At 38.4% G+C, this 23,698-nt stretch overlaps 1 protein-coding gene and 1 non-coding gene across 18 annotated transcripts in view; one reads left to right on the top strand and one right to left on the bottom strand.

Annotated features, from left to right (window-relative positions):
* Pphln1 (periphilin 1) overlaps nt 1-23,698 on the bottom strand; it is a 111,927-nt gene that overhangs the window by 66,984 nt on the left and 21,245 nt on the right. For 4 of the 17 annotated variants that reach the window (XM_074083167.1, XM_074083154.1, XM_074083157.1 and 1 more), the window contains 4 exons: nt 20,874-21,122; nt 16,118-16,179; nt 12,272-12,319; nt 10,842-10,913 (listed from right to left, as the gene is read on the bottom strand). In XM_074083167.1, coding sequence (XP_073939268.1) covers nt 10,842-10,913; nt 12,272-12,319; nt 16,118-16,179; nt 20,874-21,122 — 431 coding nt within the window. The remainder of the gene's footprint in view (nt 1-10,841; nt 10,914-12,271; nt 12,320-16,117; nt 16,180-20,873; nt 21,123-23,698) is intronic. The other 13 variants (XM_074083160.1, XM_074083159.1, XM_074083168.1 and 10 more) reach the window with 5 other exon arrangements.
* Nucleotides 19,360-19,486, top strand: LOC141410644 (small nucleolar RNA SNORA40). The gene has a single exon (XR_012435471.1). It is a non-coding gene; the product is annotated as a small nucleolar RNA SNORA40 (small nucleolar RNA).

Genomic DNA, 23,698 nt, shown 5'->3' with positions numbered 1-23,698 from the left:
CACTTCAAGGACTGTTCCAGCAAATCATGAAGAAATATTCTATTAAAAAAGAACTAACCATGAAGAAATATTCTAATAAAAAAAACTTTTGGGCTGGGGGTGTAGATCAAGGGCAGAACACTTGTCTAGCATGCATAAGGTCCTGGGTTTGATCCCCAGCAAAAAATACTACTATTACTAATAAAATGATAACGAAAATAGTATTTTTAGAGTCTTCCAGTATTGATCCTGCCAAAATCAGGAAGCCATAAAACTCAAGGAAAGATTAAGGAGATGTTCCATACTGAAGAAGTCTACAAAAATGCCATCTGTAGGACCAGAACCAACCTTTTTGTACACAATGCCAGGTCACTGTTAGAAACTAATGGAGTACCTGGTGAAGAGACAAGAGTGAAGGACAAGAGCCCTTTGAATTGTTCTTACAACTTTTCTATAAATTTCAAAACCCATTTCAAATGTTCTCATGTTTTCTTCACACAGTACAAAGCATTGTGTTGTGCACCCCACCAGCAAAAATCAAACTACCTACTAGCATGAATTTCCTACATGCTCAAACACTACCAACATCCGCAAGTACTTCTCTGCATGGGTTATAAAACTGATTGCACTGCAGCACTCATGTTTCCTCTAAAATATGTTATAGCCTCTATAGAAGGCACACTGGTGACATTTGTCAAAATACACATGCCCTTTGACTCAGAAATTTTGCTTTTGACAATCCAGCCCATAAAAACCAAAGTACTATTACATGAAGATATTACGTGCTAGGACTTCCTGCAGTAACACTTTGTACTGTAGACATACTGACTAGCAAAATTACTTGGAGTATGCTCAATATGAATTATAACTTGATTACTAAAAAGAAACAAGTTAAAGTTAAATCAGAGATGCCAGCGTCCAGACGGCTTGGGAAGACGTGGACCACAAGGTGAGGTAAGCGGTACGCGGTACCCCACAGACAACCCTGGGCCAGATCAGCATAGCCCCCTGCACAGACTTGCCCCCACCCAGGGAAAAAAGAAAACCTGAATAATAAGCAAAAACAACAACAAAAAACAAACAGGTAGCAAAGAGGGTGGGGCGCCTGGGTACCGAAGATGGGGGAGAAGAATCCCTCACGGAACTGTAAATAAACAAGCTGAGCCGGAGAAGGCAGGAGTGGTGGCACACGCCGAGCAACCAGGACTGGGAAAGCTTTTAAAAGTGGCGGTGGGAGGAAAACTCCACAGGAGAGGGGGGAGGACCCACTTCCCACGTGAGCTGTAAATAAACATGCAGGCCTGAGAAAGCAGGTGCAGTGTCACCTCCCCCAGTGTGCTTGGAAAGTGGAAAGCTTCTAGCAGAGGCTCCCGCACAGGAGAACTCTGAATAAACAAAGCCTGCGGGGCCAGGTGAGTGCTAAGCTCGCTCCTCAGATCTGCACAAATAAAGCCTCCAGCAACAGCAGGCTGACAGCAGCACATGCCACAGATTCAGAGAACCACTCACAGAACTCTCTCCAGACTCTTTTTTTTCTCTCTTCATTTGATGAGACAACAACCAAAGTACACCTGCATGCTGAAAAACTTACTAAAAACTGTATTGCATTTGAACTTGGGACACTTTCTGGGGTTTATTTTTTTGTTTTGTCCGTTTTGTTTTATTTTGGTTTTCCAGTCTTTTTCCCCTTTGATGAGACAACCACAGAACTACTGAGGCACCATCTCCAGGACTGGAGGCTGAGAATCAAACACCAAAATTATTAAAACTGAAAATTTATTGCATTTGAACTTAGGGATTTTTTTTTATTTATTTTATTTATTTTTCCTTTATTTATTTTTGATTTTTTTTTTTTTTTTACTATTTTCAATCCTCTGTCTCTCTAATGCCTGTTCAGTTTACAGTTGATTAGTACACTATCTCTCCCCGTTTATACCTTTGAAACTGTTTTGATGTTTCGTTTTCTTTTTCTCTACTTGTTTGTTTTTCCCTTTTCCTTTAACTTCTTTGCTTTCCATCTCCTCTCACCATTCCATTCTAGATATCACCACTGCTATTATTACAAGCTAGAAAATACTTAATTGCACACAGTACAGGGACAATAACAACACCAAGAGCAATGACAGGAAGACAGAAAAAACAGGGAAACCAGTTTCCCCACAGCAAAAAATTAGTACAGGAACCAGAGGGGAATGAAGAAAACAGATACTCAGATCCACACTCCAACAAAATAAAGATAAACTATGCCAAAGAACCCAATGAAGCCCACAAGAATAATCTAAAAGAAGAAATACTACAGGTACTCAATGAGAATTTTATAGAGATGATACTGGATATGATCAACCAAAATATACAGGAGATGCTAAAGAAGTTCCAAACAACAAAAATAGAGAATTTGAAAAAGCAAAAGAAGAAATAAAGGAAACCACAGAAGCACTGTATAAACACCAAAGTGAAACAAAGAACACGATAAATAAAGAGATAAATGAACTCAGGACAAAAATAGACAACATTAAAGAGGAAACAATCCAGGATATAGAAAACCTTGAAAAAAGAACAAAACAGAATTGCAAAACAAAACAGAAGGGAATGCAAAATATATTCAACAAGGTACAAGACAAAATTTCCCAAATATAGAGAAAGCTACTCCCATACAGATGCAAACAGCTGGAAACTGAGTAACTCCTGAGAAGAAAGTTTATAGATATGAGTGCATATATTGAAAAGACTGAAAGATTCCAAATCAATGACCAAATGATACATCTGAAACTCTTAGAAAAACAAGAACAAGCAAATCCCAAAACAAATAGGAGAGAAATAATAAAAATAAGAGCTGAAATTAATGAAATAGAAACCAAAAAAACCATACAAAGAATTAATGAAACAAAAAGTTGGTTCTTTGAAAAATATAAACAAGATCGACAGACCCCTGGCAAACCTGACTAAAAAGCTCTTTCCTAGGAAAGAGCTCTACAATTGAGCCATACTTCCAGCCTAAAAAGGGGTAATTATTAATCAGTAAAAACTGATTATTTTGGAGAAAGGATGTTGCTTTTTATCCAGGCCAGACTGGACAGTGATCCTTTTACCTCATGATAGCTGAGAATGATAGGTGTGTGCCGCCACTCCCAGCTCTTTTGTGCTCAGATGGATTCTCAAAAACTTGTCACAAAAAAACAAATAGGAGAGAAATAATAAAAATAAGAGCTGAAATCAACAAAATAGAAACCAAAAAAACCATACAAAGAATTAATGAAACAAAAAGTTGGTTCTTTGAAAAAATAAACAAGATCGATAGACCCCTGACAAACCTGACTAAAATGAGGAGAAAAAAAACCCAAATTAGCAGAATCAGGAATGCAAAAGGGGAGATAACAACAAACACCATGGAAGTCCAGGAAATCATCAGAGACTACTTTGAGAACCTATATTCAAATTTGAAAATCTTAAAGAAATGGACAGATTTCTAGATACATATGATTATCCAAACCTGAACCAAGAGGAAATTAATCACCTGAATAGATCTATAACACAAAATGAAATTGAAGTAGCAATCAAGAGTCTCCCCAAAAAGAAAAGTCCAGGACCTCATGGATTCTTTGCTGAATTCTATCAGACCTTTAAAGAAGAACTGATACCAACCCTCCTTAAACTGTTCCACAAAACAGAAAGGGAAGGAAAACTGCCAAACACATTTTATGAAGCCAGTATTACACTTATCCCAAAACCAGGCAAAGACACCTCCAAAAAGAAGAAACTATAGGCCAATCTCCTTAATGAACATTGATACAAAAATCTTCAACAAAATAATGGCAAACCGAATTCAACAACACATCAAAAAGATTATTCACCACGACCAAGTAGGCTTCATCCCAGGGATGCAGGGGTGGTTCAACATACGAAAATCAATAAACGTAATAAACCACATTAACAGAAGCAAAGACAAAAACCACTTGAGCATCTCAATAGATGCAGAAAAAGCCTTTGATAAGATCCAACACCATTTCATGATAAAAGCTCTAAGAAAACTAGGAATAGAAGGAAAGTTCCTCAACATTATAAAAGCTATATATGACAAACCTACAGCCAGCATTATACTTAATGGAGAAAAACTGAAACCATTCCCTCTAAAATCAGGAACCAGACAAGGATGCCCACTATCTCCACTCCTATTCAACATAGTACTGGAATTCCTAGCCAGAGCAATTAGGCAAGAAGAAGGAATAAAAAGAACACAAACAGGTAAAGAAACTGTCAAAATATCCCTATTTGCAGATGACATCATCTTATCCCTTAAAGACCCAAAAAACTCTACTCAAAAGCTCCCAGACACCGTCAATAGCTATACAAGGTAGCAGGATATAAAATCAACATAGAAAAATCATTAGCATTTCTATACACTAATAATGAACAAACTGAGAAAGAATATATAAAACAATCCTAAATCAAATACCTAGGTGTGAACCTAACAAAGGATATGAATGATCTCTACAAGGAAAATTATAAACTTCTGAAGAAAGAGAAAGAGGAAGACTATAGAAAGTGGAGAGATCTCCCATGCTCATGGATTGGTAGAATCAACATAGTAAAAATGTCTATACTCCCAAAAGTAATCTGCATGTTTAATGCAATTCCCATCAAAATTCCAATGACATTCATTAAAGACATTGAAAAACCTACCATTAAATTTATATGGAAATACAAGAGGCCACAAATAGCCAAGGCAATACTCAGTCAAAAGAACAATGCTGGAGGTATCACGATACCTGACTTCAAACTATATTACAAAGCAATAACAAAAAAACAGCATGGTACTGGCACAAAAACAGATATGAAGACCAGTGGAACAGAAGAGAGGACCCAGATATGAATCCACACAACTATAACCAACTTGTCTTTGACAAAGGAGCTAAAAATATACAATGGAGAAAAGACAGCCTCTTCAACAAAAACTGCTGGGAAAACTGGTTAGCAGTCTGCAAAATCTGAAACTAGATCCATGTATATCACCCTAAACCAATATTAACTCAAAATGGATCAAGGATCTTAATATCAGACCACAAGCTCTAAAGTTGATATGGGAAAGAGTAGGAAATACTCTGGAATTAATAGGTAGAGGCAAGAACTTTCTTATTGGAACCCTAGCAGCGCACCAACTAAGTTGTCTTAGTTTGTCTTGCCACCCACAGGAAATTAATGTGAGTCAACTCCCTGTATAGCTATCCTTATCTCAACTAGCAAAAACCCTTGTTCCTTCCTATTATTGCTTATACTCTCTCTTCAACAAAATTAGAGATAAGGGCAAAATGGTTTTTGCCGGGTATCGAGGGGGTGGGGGGGAAAGGGAGGGGTTGGGGTGAGTGGTAAGGGAAGGGGGTGGGGGGAGGGGGGTGAAATGACCCAAATGTATGCATATATGAATAAAAAAGAAAAAGTTAAATCAAATAACTTGGAGGGATTTCCACATGCAACTAGATTTAAAAAAGGAAAGCATGTACAACATCCTAACACCAATCAAAAATTGTGACTATCTGACAGTAAGATAACATATCTCAAGATGGTAACATGGCTGTTATGATTAGATATCCATATATGTGATTTTTGTTGTTGTTTTGAGACAGGATCTCACTCGGTAGCCCAGGCTGGCCTTAAACTCAAAATCCTCGTGTCTCAGCCTCCTGAGTGCTGGGACAGGAATGCACCACCACACCTAACTCATATATAGGATTTCATTTATGTAAAATTCTATGCACATAGATACAAAAAACCAAAAAAGACAAAGAGTTAAGATTAACACAGAAACTGTTATTTAGAATATGAAAAGGACAGTGTAAATAAATTTCTTAAATGTTTCCTTATGGGAGAAAGATAAAGTATTAGCTAATTTAAACAACAACAAAAAAGATTTTTGTTGTTGTCTATGTATAGGTCTAAATGACATCAGATTTTATTCTGGCACACCAGGCTTCAGTTTCATGTTTTTCAAATATTTGTGCCAGCACTATTTATTTAAAAGTGCATTTTTTTGTACATGTGTCTTAAATACTCTATCCCAAGCTCCTAGGTATACCCACATTTGTTTGTAGAGTCTGTTTCACTGCTGTATTTGACTATAACTGTGCCATTACAGTGATCTCCACTACTTCACCCTTATAATTTTGGATATGTAGTATCTTAACTCTTCACATTTTCAAGGCAATTTTTCACATTCGGCCCTTTATTTTTCACATTATTTTAGAATGAGCTTCCATGAGGGAAAATCGTTGGCTTTTTGACTGAAACCATATTGAATCTGTACCTTAATTTCAGTAGAACTAACATCTTTTTGATCGTATTCTCAAAAATGTCACATATAGCTCCTTTCATTCAGGTTTTCTTTTGCATCCTTTGAAAGAACATATAATTTCCTGTCTATAGAGCTCACATGCTTTCGGTAGACTTATGTCATTATTCACTATAGTCTTTATTATTAAATTACATTTTAAATTTATGCTTCTGATAGTTGATTTTATGTTGAAATTTGCTAATTTCCTGTATTTCTAATAGCCTATAGACTTCTCTAGATTTTTTGAACAGATAATTACATCACTTTTAAATAGTTTGGGTCTTTTTTTTTTCCATTCTAACCCTTATGCCTTTGCCTTTATTTATTTTTCTTTTATTGTAAGAGCTGAGACCTCCATTACTATGCTGAATGGAAGCAGTGACACCAGGTGTCATTGCTTTGTTCTGATTTTAAAGCAAATGTTCTAACTTTACAGTTTAGTATAGCAAACACCAGTCTATTAGGTCAATGAAATTCCCTTCCACTCCCAGATGGCTGTGCAGTAAGTTTTTATAACTATTGAGTGTTGAATTTTATCAAAGCATTTTTTTCCAGCATTTCTTTCTATTGCTTCTTTTGTATGAAACAGTCTGACATGGGATTTGAATGCTCCTGCATGTACCAGCTGTGTATGTTGAATTGCAAGACATAATTAACACTGATATTGAGCAGTTTCTGTAGCTGGCTACAGAAACCATTAAATAGGTCAAGGAGATCACAGCATGACTACTGAATGGCTGGACCCTCCCAGGAAATGGAGGATTGGTTTGCTTCATGGTTGCTTCAAAAGGTACTGAGCCACCATCTCTGCCTGTGACATTGTCCTGTGGGATGTAGGAGGAGGAAACTGGCTCTCCCATGCTCATGTTCCTGCTGACTGCTATTCTGTGAATAATAAACTGCTTTGCTCTGATCCACTGAATTTTGTTGTCTGCTCCTGAGACCTATGGAGTTGTGACAGTTGATTCCTTGCCATTCTGAGACTATGGTTCTGTTTACTTATAGTTCATTAAGACGTCTTTAAAGGAGCGTGTACTAGTCAATTTTTTTTTCTTTCATTGTGTAAGAGGTGCTTAAATAGCTTTTACTGAAAAGCATGGACTCCTTACTCAGGCCCATGAACTAATTAAATGCAGGTGAAAGGCATGGCATCTCACCTCCATTTTGTATCTGTTTTTGCTCTAAGCCATTATCTTTGCAGTCACCTTGCAATTGTTGGGTCTGGAGACCTAAAGGGCAGATGAATAAGCATCCCATCCCCCATGGAGAGCACTATGATTCCTGCATCCTGAAGAGGAGATACAGGGTCCTCATCCAAGAGAGCCTGTGAATCCATGGCCAATGAGAAGAGCCCACCTAACCCTTACCCAAACCGAGTTAAAATGTCCATAAAACCCCAGCCTTCACCTGAGCAGAAAGCCACCAGTTTCCTGGCTCTGCAGCACTGCTCTAGCTGTAGCCTTTCCTTTCTCTTTGATAAATCCTACTTCATATACCAGCTTTGACTCACAAGTTAATAAACTGCCTCACAAGCCCATTCTCTGGCCTGTGAAGGCACAGACCCTCGACACCTCACAACAACAATTCACACCAGTACTTGGATTGAAGGAAAGACAAATAGTAACATCTTCATAACAAGGAACTGTAGAGTCTCCCAGGGATGGACCACCTGCTTGACTCCAGATAACAACTCCAGAACAACGACTGAGCTACCAACCAACCAGACCACATCTGTGAGTGGAACAGTTTACAATGCATACTCTTGCTCTCTGCGCCCAGTTCTTTTGTCTACTTAAATCTATAACACCATGTCAGTATCCTGAAGATGGGCTGAGTACTTACTCTGCCTCTTCCCATTGTTTGTCTCAAGAAGTGTAATAAATCTTTCTCTGCCTTCACCGTGCTTCTTTATCTGGCTATAAGGGCAAGTAGCTAGACCTGGCATGTGTGAAGGACAGACAGTGGGAGGTCAAGGAGACATTTCTCCTCCCTAGGAAATGCCCATTTGCATCTAAAAGGCATCTCAGCCCTCAGATAATGCAAAAAAAAGGCTATAAAACCCACTCCCCACCCTGACTCACGGGAGTTTCTGGATCCCCTGCATTCCCCAACATGCAGTGTTTCTCCTCTCTTTTCTACAAATAAATTATCTACAAATAAAATATTTCTGACCTCTGCTGTTAAGAGTGTCTGTGCTTTCATTCTCACAGCAGGCTCAAGAACCCTGAGCACCTGAAATTCCTGCATGTGTCATCCATGCATCATATTTGGCCACCAAGAAGGGACCAGCCATCACCTGAGGTCGGTATAGGTTGTGCCAAACTGGGAAAGGCTGCTTAGGAACGCGACCATGAGCATCCAGCACTCTGGTGGAGTCTATTTTCCAGGAGAGACCCCCACTACAGCCTAGCTATGGTGGAACTCTCAGGTCGACCTTTTCTCTCTTTCTGTCTTGTTAAGGACGGTTTCTCCCTTGGGAAACTGAGGAAAAGCTCTGCACCCATTACAGCTGTAAGGCAGGCAATGAGGGAACTCAGACGCCAGGCGGGGGATTATACCGCACTGACAATGCTACGTGGGCAGAACCCAACTTCAGTGCACCAAGGCTTTTTCTTTTTCCTCTCTTTAAACTCTAACTCTCTCTTTCAAGATCTGACCCACTTAAGAGGAGGTCTGAAAACAGCTGACATCTGATGGAAAGGAAAGTTTGTCTTCAAGCCAAAAAAAGTGTTCTGGCCGGGACACTCCCCAGTGTCACCCAAAGGCTGGAGAACACAACTTCCTGACCCACCCTGAGGCTCCAAAGGTGTCTAAATCTCAGACCCCTCCAGCCATGTCCACAGCAAACAGACAATCAGATCTCTTATGCTTCCTTCATTGTTTCCGTGGCCCGAGAATGGAGGTCACCCCTTGCTTCCAGTGCTCCAGTACTACTTTTTGGCAGATTGACCTGGACAGCAGTGATGACTAATAATCCCTCATGTGTTGAGCCTGGAAACTCTCTTTCCCCTCAACCCTCAGCCTCTCCTTCCCTTTTCCCAAGTAGTTCAGGGTGAGTGTCCCCCTCCCCTCCTTTGCTCTAAACAGCAGTGAGCTTCTTTCTTCAGGGAGTTTGGGAAAAATCCCTACAGGCAGCAGAAAGTGCTAGACTCCAATTTAGGCACAACTGTCTTTGTTAAACATCAGGTTCACTGGTTCGCCAGTATGCCCTCAGGGAAAGAAAAAGAAAAAAAAAAAAAAAGTTAAAAGGCAAAAACCTCAGGTCTTCGCTTCTCCCCTAACCAGAGCAAAAGCCTCCAGATGCTCTCACTCTCTCTTTCATAAAAAAAAAAAACAACAATATATGCTTCACAGAATATAAAGGGGGACAAAAGTCTACTTCATCAGGAGTCCCCATCCATGCCTCTACAGGGGTCCTCTCTCTCGCCATGCAAGCCCTCTTGGTTACTTTGATAAAGTCACTTTTTAAATTATAAGCCTTCAGCTGATAGAGGAGAACTAGGCCTACCTGGGTCGCAAGGCAAACAGGCAAGTTGAAATAGATGAAAGATTGGCCAAAGATCATTTCAGGGGGGTGGGTGCACCTGATATATCTGTAAATCCTCCACAACTTTACCCACAATTGGCAATGGAAGGAGCAAGGGAGAGCGGGACGCCCTCTCCCACTAGAGTTTATCCTCATCTGGGGACACCTAGATAAAAGGAGAAACCTCTGTTAAGGTGACCAATTTTCCCTTGTTTCCCTTTTTTAGATGAGGAATCAAGCCTCAAGGATCTAGGAAGAATCCCCCCCTTGCCTGCTTATTAAAACATCGGAAAGATCTTGATCCAGAAAGTCTTCAGCAAAAGTGACTGAAGTCTTACTGCACCTAAGCTTGGCCACAGTATCCTCTGGGAGATGAGGAAAGATGGCCAGAAGGAGGGAGCATTAATTATAATACCATTCTTCAATTAGTTATCTTCTGTAAAAAGCAGGGAAAGTGGACCAAAGTTCCATATATTCAACTGTTCTTTTTCTTGAGAAATCACCCAGAATGGCTAAACAAATGCAGGCTAGATACCCAGACGATGGTAACTCTTTGCAACAAGCCCCCAAACTCCCTTGAACCAAAAAACCCATCTGATGCTCCATCAGCTCCCCGTCTCCCCCCTTACCCAGCTACCTCACACACTGGATGCTGTCCCACAGGACTCTACCCCCTCCAGTTGATTCCTGGAGGGGACAGGGCTCACATTCCTTTTAGAGTGAGTGAACTTAAAGAAATAAAAAAGGATTTAGGAAATTACACAGAAAACCCAGATCAGTACATCCAGGCATTTAGAGAAGTCAGCCAAAACTTAAAACTGAGCTGGAAAGATGTAATGCTATTGCTATCTCAGACCCTCACTTCTCTGGAGAAACAGCAGGTACTAGATCAGGCAGTCACACCTGGAGACAATTATCACTTAGATAAAAGCGGCCCTACAGGCCTGTCTCAGACTGGGTCCTCACAGGATGAGGAGGGGAAGGGAGAATAAAAACAAAGGCATTGGATACCTAAAAGGGAACCTCAATTCCCAATTCCAACAGGAGATCAGGCAGTGCTTCCGTATGACCATAAGTGGGACCCTGAAAAGGACAAGGATGAATGGAGTCATAACCATTTCATCTACTGCATTCTTGAGGGTCTAAGGAGAGCCAAGGTAAAACCTGCTAATTACTCCCAAGTCACGGCTGTACAGCAAGGACCCTTAGAAACTCCAGAGCCTAGAGCCTGCAATGGGTGGGGTCTGGTCAATTCCTGAGATGTCCTCAAGGCATCTTTCCTATTGTCCTGATGCAAGGTATTCTTTTTAAAGGTTCACCCCCTCAACATCCACACTTTCCTTGGCCCCAACATTACACACACTTCTGGGCAAATTGCAAGTTTTTCAAACATTCCCTCTCTGCTTTTTGCTCATAGTTCTGACTGTAATTTACTTGCGTAAAAGCTGCTGGCAATAACCATGCCATGGTGAGAATGCTTGACTGCCTTGAAATTTCCTCTGCCAGATTAATTAGTCATTGCCTTTAAACTAAGCCTCAAAATCTGTCAGAGGGCACAGACAAAACTTATGCAAGTTCTTTAAAACAATGTAACATGAATGACCTCTAGTCCCATACTAGATACAGTCCTCTACAGTCTTAAACTGCTTTTGCTGAAAAGCACAGAATCCTAAGCCAAGCCCACAGGAGAAAAGCCTGTCATCTCTCCGTTTTATTTCTGTTTTTGCTCTACGCCATTCTGTTTGCAGTCACTTTGCAATCACTTTGGATTCCAGGAAAGACAGAAATGGTAACATCTTCATGACAAGGGACCAAAACGATCCCCAACAATAAAGCCTTCTCAGGATGGACCACCTGCAGGACACAACTACTCTGAGAATAAAGATTGAGATAATTACCACACAAACTGTGACTGGAACTGGTTAATTATGTGTATGTAATTGCCCCTAGTTCTTTGTCTACTTAAACTGATAGTCATGTCTACACTCCGAAGATGCCTTAAGATGGGCTGAGTGCTTATTCTCTACCTCTTTCTTCTGCATGTCCCCAGCCAAGTAATAAATCTCCTTCTCTGCCCTTCACCATGCCTCTTTATTTGGCATATAGCGAGCGGCTAGTGGGTGGACCTGGCATGTGCAATCCCAGTAGTTTAGGCCTTGGGTCCAAACTGCTTTCCACTTACATTCACTTTGCTACTGGTATTGTGATCTGTTGGGCTCACAACAAAATCACCCATTAAGCTTCACTTAAAGCCTTTGAAGTTTTTTCTAGCCTGCCTTTCCTCCCATAAACCATTTCTAATAGCTCAGGAACCACATGGCCAGATAGTCACAGCGACAACTCCACTCCTGGTACAAATTTTCTGTATTAGCAGGTATTTCACTGCTGTGACATTAAATACCGAGGGAAAGCAACTTAAAGGATATAAACATTTAGCTCACAGTTTCAGAGGTTTCAGTTCATGGATGGCTTGCTCCATTGCTATGGACCTACGGTGATACAGAATATCAGCAGGAAGATATGACAGAAGACTCACCTCATGGCACCCAGGGACCAGAGAAAGACGGAAAAGGGCCAGAACGAGACGCCCTTTAAGGTCATGTCCCAGTGACCCTACCTCCTCCAGCTAGGCCCCACTTCCTAACCTGTCTAGTAGGTCTCAAAATAGCACCCACCTCTGGTTAAAACAAGCTTTCAACACTTTCAAATTTTAAAGACAAATTTCACTTGGGGAAATTTCATACTCAAGCCCTCACAGGCAGCTTTTACAACTTCCAACACAATAACTGTGAAATCCTTTGCAAAACAAGTAACAGGAACAAACTGTCAGCTCTGCACTGGTAGCTCACTCCTATAATCCTAGCTACCCAGGAAGCAAGAGATCAGGAAGATCTTGGTTCAAGACTAGCCCAGGCAAATAGTTCTCAAGACTCTATCTCTTTTTTTTTTTTTTTCATTTTTCTTTTATTATTCATATGTGCATACAAGGCTTGGTTCATTTCTCCCCCCTGCCCCCACCCCCTCCCTTACCACCCACTCCACCCCCTCCCGCTCCCCCCCTCAATACCCAGCAGAAACTATTTTGCCCTTATCTCTAATTTTGTTGTAGAGAGAGTATAAGCAATAATAGGAAGGAACAAGGGGTTTTGCTGGTTGAGATAAGGATAGCTATACAGGGCATTGACTCACATTGATTTCCTGTGTGTGGGTGTTACCTTCTAGGTTAATTCTTTTTGATCTAACCTTTTCTCTAGTTCCTGGTCCCCTTTTCCTATTGGCCTCAGTTGCTTTAAGGTATCTGCTTTAGTTTCTCTGCGTTAAGGGCAACAAATGCTAGCTAGTTTTTTAGGTGTCTTACCTATCCTCACCCCTCCCTTGTGTGCTCTAGCTTTTATCATGTGCTCATAGTCCAATCCCCTTGTTGTGTTTGCCCTTGATCTAATGTCCACATATGAGGGAGAACATACGATTTTTGGTCTTTTGAGCCAGGCTAACCTCACTCAGAATGATGTTCTCCAATTCCATCCATTTACCAGCAAATGATAACATTTCGTTCTTCTTCATGGCTGCATAAAATTCCATTGTGTATAGATACCACATTTTCTTAATCCATTCGTCAGTGCTGGGACATCTTGGCTGTTTCCATAACTTGGCTATTGTGAATAGTGCCGCAATAAACATGGATGTGCAGGTGCCTCTGGAGTAACAGTCTTTTGGGTATATCCCCAAGAGTGGTATTGCTGGATCAAATGGTAGATCGATGTCCATCTTTTTAAGTAGCCTCCAAATTTTTTTCCAGAGTGGTTGTACTAGTCTACATTCCCACCAACAGTGTAAAAGGGTTCCTTTTTCCCCGCATCCTCGCCAACACCTGTTGGTGGTGGTGTTGCTGATGATGGCTATTCTAACAGGGGTGAGGTGGAATCTTAGTGTGGTTTTAATTTGCATTTCCTTTATTGCTAGAGATGGTGAGCATTTTTTCATGTGTTTTCTGGCCATTTGAATTTCTTCTTTTGAGAAAGTTCTGTTTAGTTCACATGCCCATTTCTTTATTGGTTCATTAGTTTTGGGAGAATTTAGTTTTTTAAGTTCCCTGTATATTCTGGTTATCAGTCCTTTGTCTGATGTATAATTGGCAAATATTTTCTCCCACTCTGTGGTTGTTCTCTTCAGTTTAGAGACCATTTCTTTTGATGAACAGAAGCTTTTTAGTTTTATGAGGTCCCATTTATCTATGCTATCTCTTAGTTGCTGTGCTGCTGGGGTTTCATTGAGAAAGTTCTTACCTATACCTACTAACTCCAGAGTATTTCCTACTCTTTCTTGTATCAACTTAAGAGTTTGGGGTCTGATATTAAGATCCTTGATCCATTTTGAGTTAATCTTGGTATAGGGTGATATACATGGATCTAGTTTCAGTTTTTTGCAGACTGCTAACCAGTTTTCCCAGCAGTTTTTGTTGAAGAGGCTGCTATTTCTCCATCGTATATTTTTAGCTCCTTTGTCAAAGATAAGTTGCTCATAGTTGTGTGGCTTCATATCTGGATCCTCTATTCTGTTCCACTGGTCTTCATGTCTGTTTTTGTGCCAGTACCATGCTGTTTTTATTGTTATTGCTTTGTAATATAGTTTGAAGTCAGGTATTGTGATACCTCCTGTATTGTTCTTTTGACTGAGTATTGCCTTGGCTATTCGTGGCCTCTTGTGTTTCCATATAAATTTCACAGTAGATTTTTCAATCTCTTTAATGAATGTCATTGGAATTTTGATGGGAATTGCATTAAACATGTAGATTACTTTGGGGAGTATCGACATTTTTACTATGTTGATTCTACCAATCCATGAGCATGGGAGATCTCTCCACTTTCTATAGTCTTCCTCAATCTCTTTCTTCAGAAGTGTATAGTTTTCCTTGTAGAGGTCTTTCACATCTTTTGTTAGGTTTACACCTAGGTATTTGATTTTTTTTGAGGCTATTGTAAATGGAATTGTTTTCATACATTCTTTTTCCGTTTGCTCATTGTTAGTGTATAGAAATGCTAATGATTTTTCTATGTTGATTTTATATCCTGCTACTTTGCTATAGCTATTGATGATGTCTAGAAGCTTCTGAGTAGAGTTTTTTGGGTCTTTAAGGTATAGGATCATGTCGTCTGCAAATAGGGATATTTTGACAGTTTCTTTACCTATTTGTATTCCTTTTATTCCTTCTTCTTGCCTAATTGCTCTGGCTAGGAATTCCAGTACTATGTTGAATAGGAGTGGAGATAGTGGGCATCCTTGTCTGGTTCCTGATTTTAGAGGGAACGGTTTTAATTTTTCTCCGTTAAGTATAATGCTGGCTGTAGGTTTGTCATATATAGCTTTTATAATGTTGAGGAACTTTCCTTCTATTCCTAGTTTTCTTAGAGCTTTTATCATGAAATGATGTTGGATCTTATCAAAGGCTTTTTCTGCATCTATTGAGATGCTCAAGTGGTTTTTGTCTTTGCTTCTGTTAATGTGGTTTATTACGTTTATTGATTTTCGTATGTTGAACCACCCCTGCATCCCTGGGATGAAGCCTACCTGGTCGTGGTGGATAATCTTTTTGATGTGTTGCTGAATTCGGTTTGCCATTATTTTGTTGATGATTTTTGCATCAATGTTCATTAAGGAGATTGGCCTATAGTTCTCCTTTTTGGAGGTGTCAAGACTCTATCTCAACAAAAACAATCACAAAAAAAGGGCTGGTGGAGTGGCTTAAGGGCCTACAGGCCCTGAGTTCAAATCCCAATACTACAGGAAAATAAAAAAAAATCACAAAGGATCGGCAGAGTGCCTCAAGTGGTGAGAGCACCAGCCTAGTAAAAATAGGACCCTGAATTCAAACCCTAGTGCTGCCAAAAAGAAAATCACCTGTTTAAACCTGTCCATCCATTTGATCCCCCCTAACTACTCTACCAGATGCCTCCTATAAGTAACCAAAGCTAACAATGACCGAAGCCTTCCAAAATGCATTTTCCCAGCAGAACTTCATTGATCAAAGATGCATTGTAAGGAAGTAAGTATTTCCAGAAGGCTACTTCTAAAACAACTTATTTTAAACTATGTATTTTATTATCAATTATAAAATGCCAATAGATGTAGAACATTTATATTACAGTCAGAAAATATAATGCTTACTGTTTTTAAACACTTAAATCCTAACAAAATAGCTCATCTATTTATCTGAGATTGGATTTCCACAGCATACATCTCAGTGAGTCAAGTATTAAAATAGTCATGGTATACTTTCATCATTTTACCTGTACTCAGGCTGTCGGCTTGCAGAATGATCATCTCTTGCCCACCTATAGCCAGATTCATCCTGTAACATAAAAAACTTACTTAGACATATTACATTATTTTGGACACACAGAATATATATAACAGCGCTACTAGAAGTGAGTCTCTAAAGTCAAAATACTATGAAGCAAAAATACTTTCCTAGATGTCCCTAAGCTTCAAAGGTATAAAAAATACAGAAGATAGAGCAAGTCATCTATTTCAATGATTAAAAGTATACTGACAGAAAATTTGTATCAGATGTCTCTATTAAAAAAATTATACACTTGGCAAACTTGCACAGATTCATTGCCAAAGACACAAATTCCAATATCACAACAGTTAATGGCTGTCTGAAGACAGGCTAAATTTAGTCAAGCATATACCTCTCAAACTTTCAATTCTCAAGTTCTCTCATCAATTTTCAAATTAAATTTTCAACGAACAACTTGCTATTTTTCCTCCTGTTCTTGCTCAATTTTTCTTACCTCTCATTAAAAATCACAATTAGAAGTAATAAAAACTGACATACTGATAAACTGCATTAGAGTGATAATGTGGCACTAATTTTAAAATTAATCAAATGAAGCACATTGTGTCCTCCACATAGTAATCTACACCCAATTACTTTAAAGTTATGCACAGAATGCAATATGCAAACCACTTATAATCAGAAAAGCTGATAAAGCTGAATCATTATCTTCAACATCTTCCTTAACATCATATATCCTATGATTATGCAAGCAAAATGAATCTAAAGTTGAGAAAGAAAAAAATCAGCAAAATAAAACTTCAATGGCTATAATAAAATATTGGATCAATTAAGTACTTTATATAAGTGAACTACAGATAAGAATTAGTGTCATCAGCAACAGCAATCCTAAGAGGAAAGTTTATAGTGTTATATTAAAAAAAAATCAGAGACATCAAAAAAACCTAATGCGTATCTCAAGCTCTTAGACAAATAAGACCAAGCCATTCCCAAAATAAAGAAATAATAAAGATCAGGGCAGAAATTAATGAAGACTAAAAACAATACAAAGTATAATGGAACAAAGAGTTGGCTCTTTGAAAAGATAAACAAGATTGACAAACTCTTACCTAAACTAACCAAAAGAAAGAGGGAGAAGACCCAACTTAATAATATTAGACATGAGAAAAAAGGATATCACAACACACACCAGTAAAATTCAGAAGATTACAGAATATTTCAAAACCTTATATTCCAATAAACTGGAAAATCCAGATGAAATGGATCGATTTCTTGATACATATGAACTACCAAACTTGAAGAAAAACAATATAAACAACAGATGCAGTGAGACTGAAGCAGTAATAGAGTGTCCCAACAAGGAAAAGAATAGGACTGAGTAGATTCACTGCTGAATTCTAACAGTCCATTAAAAAGGAAAACAGTGCTCCTCAAACTATTCCATAAATAGAAAGTGAAGAGATAGTACAAAACTCATTCTATGAAGCCAGTATTACCCTGACACTAAAACTGGATAAAGATACAAAAAAAGAAAATTATACACCAATTTCCTTGATGAACATAGATGCAAAAATTCTCAATAAATTTGAATATATAAAGAACTCAAAAAATTAGACACCAAAAGAATAATCCAATTAATAAATGGGAAAAGGAATTAGACAGTTCTCAAAAGAAGTACTAATGGCTAATACGGGAACAAATATTCACCATCCTTAGCCATAAAGGAAATGCAAATCAAAACTACACTGAGATTCCACCTCACCCAGTCAGAATGACAATCATCAAGAACACAACAAATGCTTAACAGGATACAGGGAAAACTAAAAATAAAACTGCCATTTCATCCTGCTATACCACACCTGGACATATATCTGAGGGAATCTAAGTCTGCATACACTAGAGAGCCCTGTACAACATGTTTATAGCAACACTATTCACAAAAGTCAAGCTATGGAATCAGCTTGTGTCCAGCAACAATGACTGGATGAAGAAATTGTGATGTATATACACCATGGAGTATTATTCAGCCATAAAGGAAAATGTAATCATGTCATTTGCAGGAAAATGGATGGAACTAGAGATCATGAGGTATGTAAAATAAGCCAGACTCAGAAAGCCAAATATCATGTTTTGTCTCACATGTGTGATCTAGACCTAAAAAAAAAATGTATTTAAGTGTAAAAGAGGGACTGTTGGAAGGGGCGACTAATAGGAAAGGGGGAGGTGAAAAAAGGAGAGAAAGCAGGGCAGGGTGGTGGTGAAAGATTGACATGCATTTATGCATGTATGAAGATAGAACAATAAAACCAATTACAACTTGTAAAACTAAAAAAAAAAAAAAAAAACTTTCCCCCAACCCCCTCAAAAAAATTAGTGCCATGAGAGTACCAAAGATTACAACAATTGTGCTTATTGTTTCCTTGAAGGAAATTTAATGAATAATTTTTTTAAATGTTATATAAAGCACGATGACAAACCAATGTTCTTTGTTGTTCTGTGGTGCTGGGGATTGAATCAGGTCTTGCACAGTGTAGACAAGCGCTCTAACTCTGAGCTACACTCCAGCCTAGACAAACTATTTGCAAGAACAGTGCAAAACATCAGTGCTATTGCTGAAGCACTTACACTGTAGATTTTTTTTTTTTTTTTTTTGTTTTGAGGTACTGGAGTTTGAACTCAGGGTCTACACCTTGTGGCACTCCACCAGCCTTTCTCTGTGATGGGTTTTTCCAAGAAAGAATCTTATGAACGATTTGCCTGGGGTGGCTTCGAAATGCGATCCTCCTGATCTCTGTCTCCTGAGTAGCTAGGATTATAGACGTGAGCCACTGGTGCTCAGCCTATGCTGTAAATTTTTAGTAAGAACATCATGTTCATTAGGTTTCAAAAACTGGTCAACAAATACAAAACTTTCTGTCTACAATGGATGACTACAATGAGTTTTTACAAAAGAGATAATAAATGTTTATGCTTGGACAAACAATGCTTCTCCCTGAGACTATCTGGCGAGAAGGGCTCTAATGGCAAAACTCAGTATTTCTAAAATAGAGAAAATGCACTGCGTCCCTTTCAACACTGAATCCCTCTTACTAAAGAACAGCATGACACTTAAAAAAAGGAATGAAATAAAAATCAATTCAGTGACAAATAAAGAAGCTATAACACTCCAAACATAAGAAAACAGTGAGTGGTCTCATGACTGCATTAGAGTTGTCAAAGGTTACTTAGAGTAGCAGTTGTGTGTTTTTATTTAACTTAAGAACAAAGACTTATAGACAGATGCAAAAATAAATCCTCTTGTGCAACCCAGAACACCCATTGTACAGTATGAGTTTTGATACATGTAAGAAGGAATATGGAAAAAAAAAAAAAAGGTTACTTACAGAATAACCACACAATCACACATACTCATCCTCAGTATATCTCTTACATCTATTTCTTCAAGTGTAAAGCATGGGAACAAATCCACTGACCAACAGGAGATCAAATTCTATTATAAACGGCATTTAAATACATAGAGTAATTACTATATCATATATAATAGGAGAGAGGAAAAAAGAGAAAAGGTAGAAAAATAGACTAGAAGAGGAACACTGTAAATATACAAACTATGACAGAGAGAGTGCATCAAATTAACACTCTCGCTCAGAATAGCAAATGGCCAGGTGTGGTTATATGCGCCTATAATCCCAGCTACTCAGGAAGTAGAGATCAGTAGGATCACAGTCCCAGGCCAGTCCAGCCTGGGACTGTTATTTCCATCTGAGAAATAACTAAAAGAACAAAAAGGGTGGGGACATGGCTCGAGTGGTAGAGCACCTGCCTAGCAAGCATGGAGGTCCCAAATTCAAATCTCAGTACCACAAAAAGAAAAAATAACAAATCATTTTAACTTTACATACCTACTTCAAGATTATCAAGAGAAACAAATAATAGCATTTAACATTTAAATAGTGCTTACTACATAACACAGTGTTTTGTATGCAACCTAATCTAGTTAGCAAATCGATCTTAGGAACTATAACAAAAATGAGAGTATCAACCACCTTCACATGCCCTACCTATAGCATTTCATCATGATGAAAACAAAGTAATTATAGATGGGCAGACCCAGTAAGATATGGTAACCCCTGGTCATCACTTATTAGCACCAAAGCAATAGACTGTATGGCTCTGTGAATGCTGACAATTTAGGAAATAAAAAACCAAGCTGGCCCAGGACTGGTGGCTCGAGCCTATAATCCTAGCCACTTGGAAGGCAAATAACTCTCAGCAGTAGAGTGCTTGCCTGGCATGTGTAGAGCTCTGGACTTGATAGCTAGCACGACAAAATAAACGAATGAAATAAAGAAAGAAACAAAGTTTAAAACGAAGAAAGTTGGAACTAATGTTATTTGGAGCTATCCACAGTGCTTACCTACCTTGTCCAGCACCCCAAGATTCTTGACTATGTTTCCCATTTGACAACCTCAGCAGACAAATCAACAGAGCACCTACCCAGATGTGGTGGCCCACACCTGTAATCCCAGCACTTGAGAGGCTGAGGCAGCAGGATTTTAAATTTGAGGTCAGTCTAGGCTACATAGCAAAACCATGTCCCCCCACCAAAAAAAAAAAAAAAAAAAAAAAAGAGCTCCAGTAGGTAGTACTTATTCAAGTGCTTTCATGGCAGTCACATAAATTTTAATTACATGAGCTTTAAACTTATAGGAAATAAAAGTTAGTATGCGGGGAAATTTACATACTCCTCTGTGTGGTGGCCCACTTCTTCGATCATGAGAAAAACTGCGGCCCTCGTCATAGTCTCGGTACTCAACATGACTGTAATATCTATTGTAGCTTCCTTCACCAGGTCTGTCTAGCAGTGGTGGTTTCTTTTCTAGCAGTGGTGGTCTCTTTTCTAGCAGTGGTGGTCTCTTTTCTAGCAGTGGTGGTTTCTTTTCTAGCAGTGGTGGTTTCTTTGGCACAATATTAACTACTCTATTGTAGCCATCCTAAAACAGACAAAAAGAAATATATAAAAATCACTAATTTCTCTATTTGGTTTTGGAAAGGTTTTTTTTTTTTTTAAAGCACAGGAGTTCTTGAATTCTTAATCAAATAGAATGTATAAACAAACAAAAATGCATTAAATGAAATAACATGAATATAATTAACAGTAAAGTCTTCACATGGATTAAAGGAAACAAAATTGTTCAATGAAAAAAGCCAAGCATTCAAACACACAAGCAATGTAAAGAAACAATCATAAGAAAAAGAAAATTTAAGTTATTTTAATAAAAAATAAACCTCAGTAAGAATGTTACAGTAGCACTATCCTTAAGTTCCTAAGAATTTAGAAATAAAACCATGAACAATATAACACGTTTGGTCTGCTGTGTCTGAACTATTCTGAAATAAACACAAGATTTTTACATACAAGCGACAGCAAACAGGGAGATGACACTGAGCTAGAAAGATCAAAAGGAAAACATTCTGCTATTTTTCCACCAGCAGTAAAGAGGACAGCCTTTGACTTTACAAGCAAAACAAAACTTGATAAAAAAAAATTTAAATTAGGTTTTCAAAGTAATATTATCTTGATGTAGCAACACTTTAGCAACTAAAAGAGATTGTCATGAGACATAGGGAACTGGACACATAGAGAATGTCTCGTCTTAGGTAACAAAATTGATTATCACAAGTGAGAAGCACAGACCTTCAAAACATGTATCTACAGTCTGGTCTAGGGCGTTCAAGGTACATTTATCAATGTAAAGTTAAATATATGTGAAAGAAACCTGTAGCCGGGAGTGGTGGAGCATACACATAATTATGGAGACAGAGGGAGGAAGAACAAGTTCAAGACCAGTTCAGGTAAAGTTTGGTAGACCCCTAACTCAAAAACAAAATACAAACAAAAGGGCTGGGTGTGTGACTCAACTGAGAGTGCTTGCCTAGCATGCTAAAAAGCCCTGAGTTCAATCCCCAGTAGAAAGAGAGGAGCGGAAAGAAGGAAGGGAGGGAGAGAGGGAGTTAAAAGATAAATTCTACTTACATAAAATGTGGTACTACCTTTCACGAAGATTTCAAATAAATCTAAACAAACATGGAGCTTCTTAAGAAAATTTGGTTTAAACCAAAATTAGCGAAATTATGAATTAGAGCAGCAGTTCTAATTCAAACTTTGCTGATCATAAAATTAGAATAGCTAATTCTTCTATACCAAGAAACTATAAAAACTCATTCCACAATATCCTTAAATGTTTGTCTGTGTATCAATACACTTCTACAGACAGCTTATGATTTAGAAAGTATCCTGTTCCTTTGTTCAACCATCCTACTTACAGTTATTTGAAGATTGTATATAAAATGTATGATAAAACAAATTATGTATTTTTAAAATTGCTTTTACCAATTAATAAATGAAAACACTCATAATTTGTCCGCAGGAGAAAAAATTCCCTAATGACAACTCTTGTACCTGGCAATGAATATCCAACGTGCATTTTCTTTATGTTCTGAGAAAGTGTTTAATTACTAAGTACTATCTCTGCATTTTAGACACCTAATCTTAAAGAAAATGCCCTCATTATATGAAAAGATTTAAGAAAATAAAGATGATTGTAGGATTCTGTGACAAAGGACTATACTTTCATGTCATATGCTTTATCTTTTTCTTCCCAATAAAATCCATGATAACTGGAGGTCAGGGATGTAACTCAGTGGTACAGTGTATGTATAGCATGCAGGAGACCCTGGTTCAATTCTCAACATCACAAAACAGAGAGAGAGAGAGACTGGGGAGGGGGAGGAGCTATGATGATTCACAAACATTTCAGATGCTCTCCTTCAAAGGTTGTTATTATGAAAGTTGAAAAAAAAAAGAAAAGAAAAAAGAAATAGAAGCAAGTTCATGGCCGGGTACTGTGATTCAAGACTAATCTTACATATGGTGCGGGTCAGAGAATTGCAGTTTGTGGACAACCCAGTCCTACCAGGGTTTTGAGACCCCATGTTTATCAATGACTGGGCACAGTAGTGTGCACCTGTTATCCCAGTTACACTGAAGGCATAAATATAGGACTTCAGTCTAGGCAGGCTCAGGTATAGAGACCCTACACACAAAAAAACCACCCAAAGCATAAGGGGAGAGGGGGAACAGAGGAAGAATGTTCAACGTTACCTGCATTACCAAATCTGAATGGAAAAATTATCATTTGATAACTCTGAAATTCTTAATTGTTTTTTTTTTTTTTTGGCAGTACTGAAGTTTGAACTTAAGGCCTCAAATATGCTAGGCAAGCACTCTACCACTTGAGCCATGCCCACAGTCTTTTTCATCTCAGTTTTTTAACAAGTCTCACATTTATGCCTAGGTCAGCCTAGACCACAATCCTCCTATCTGCACTTACCACGTACCTATAATGGCACACCCCTGTCTAGCTTATTGAGATGGGGCTCACTTAATTTTTGCCTGGGCTGGCCTCAAACTGCAATCCTCCTCATCTACACCTTCCAAGTATCCAGGATTACAGGTGGAGGTATCATGTTAAACTCTGTTTTAAATTATTGTACAAATCTTATATTG

Source organism: Castor canadensis, chromosome 8, assembly GCF_047511655.1.
Source record: "Castor canadensis chromosome 8, mCasCan1.hap1v2, whole genome shotgun sequence".
In the NCBI taxonomy this organism is placed as follows: domain Eukaryota; kingdom Metazoa; phylum Chordata; class Mammalia; order Rodentia; family Castoridae; genus Castor; species Castor canadensis.
The sequence above is the reverse complement of the archived record's forward strand: the minus strand, read 5'-3'. Positions and strand labels throughout refer to the sequence as shown.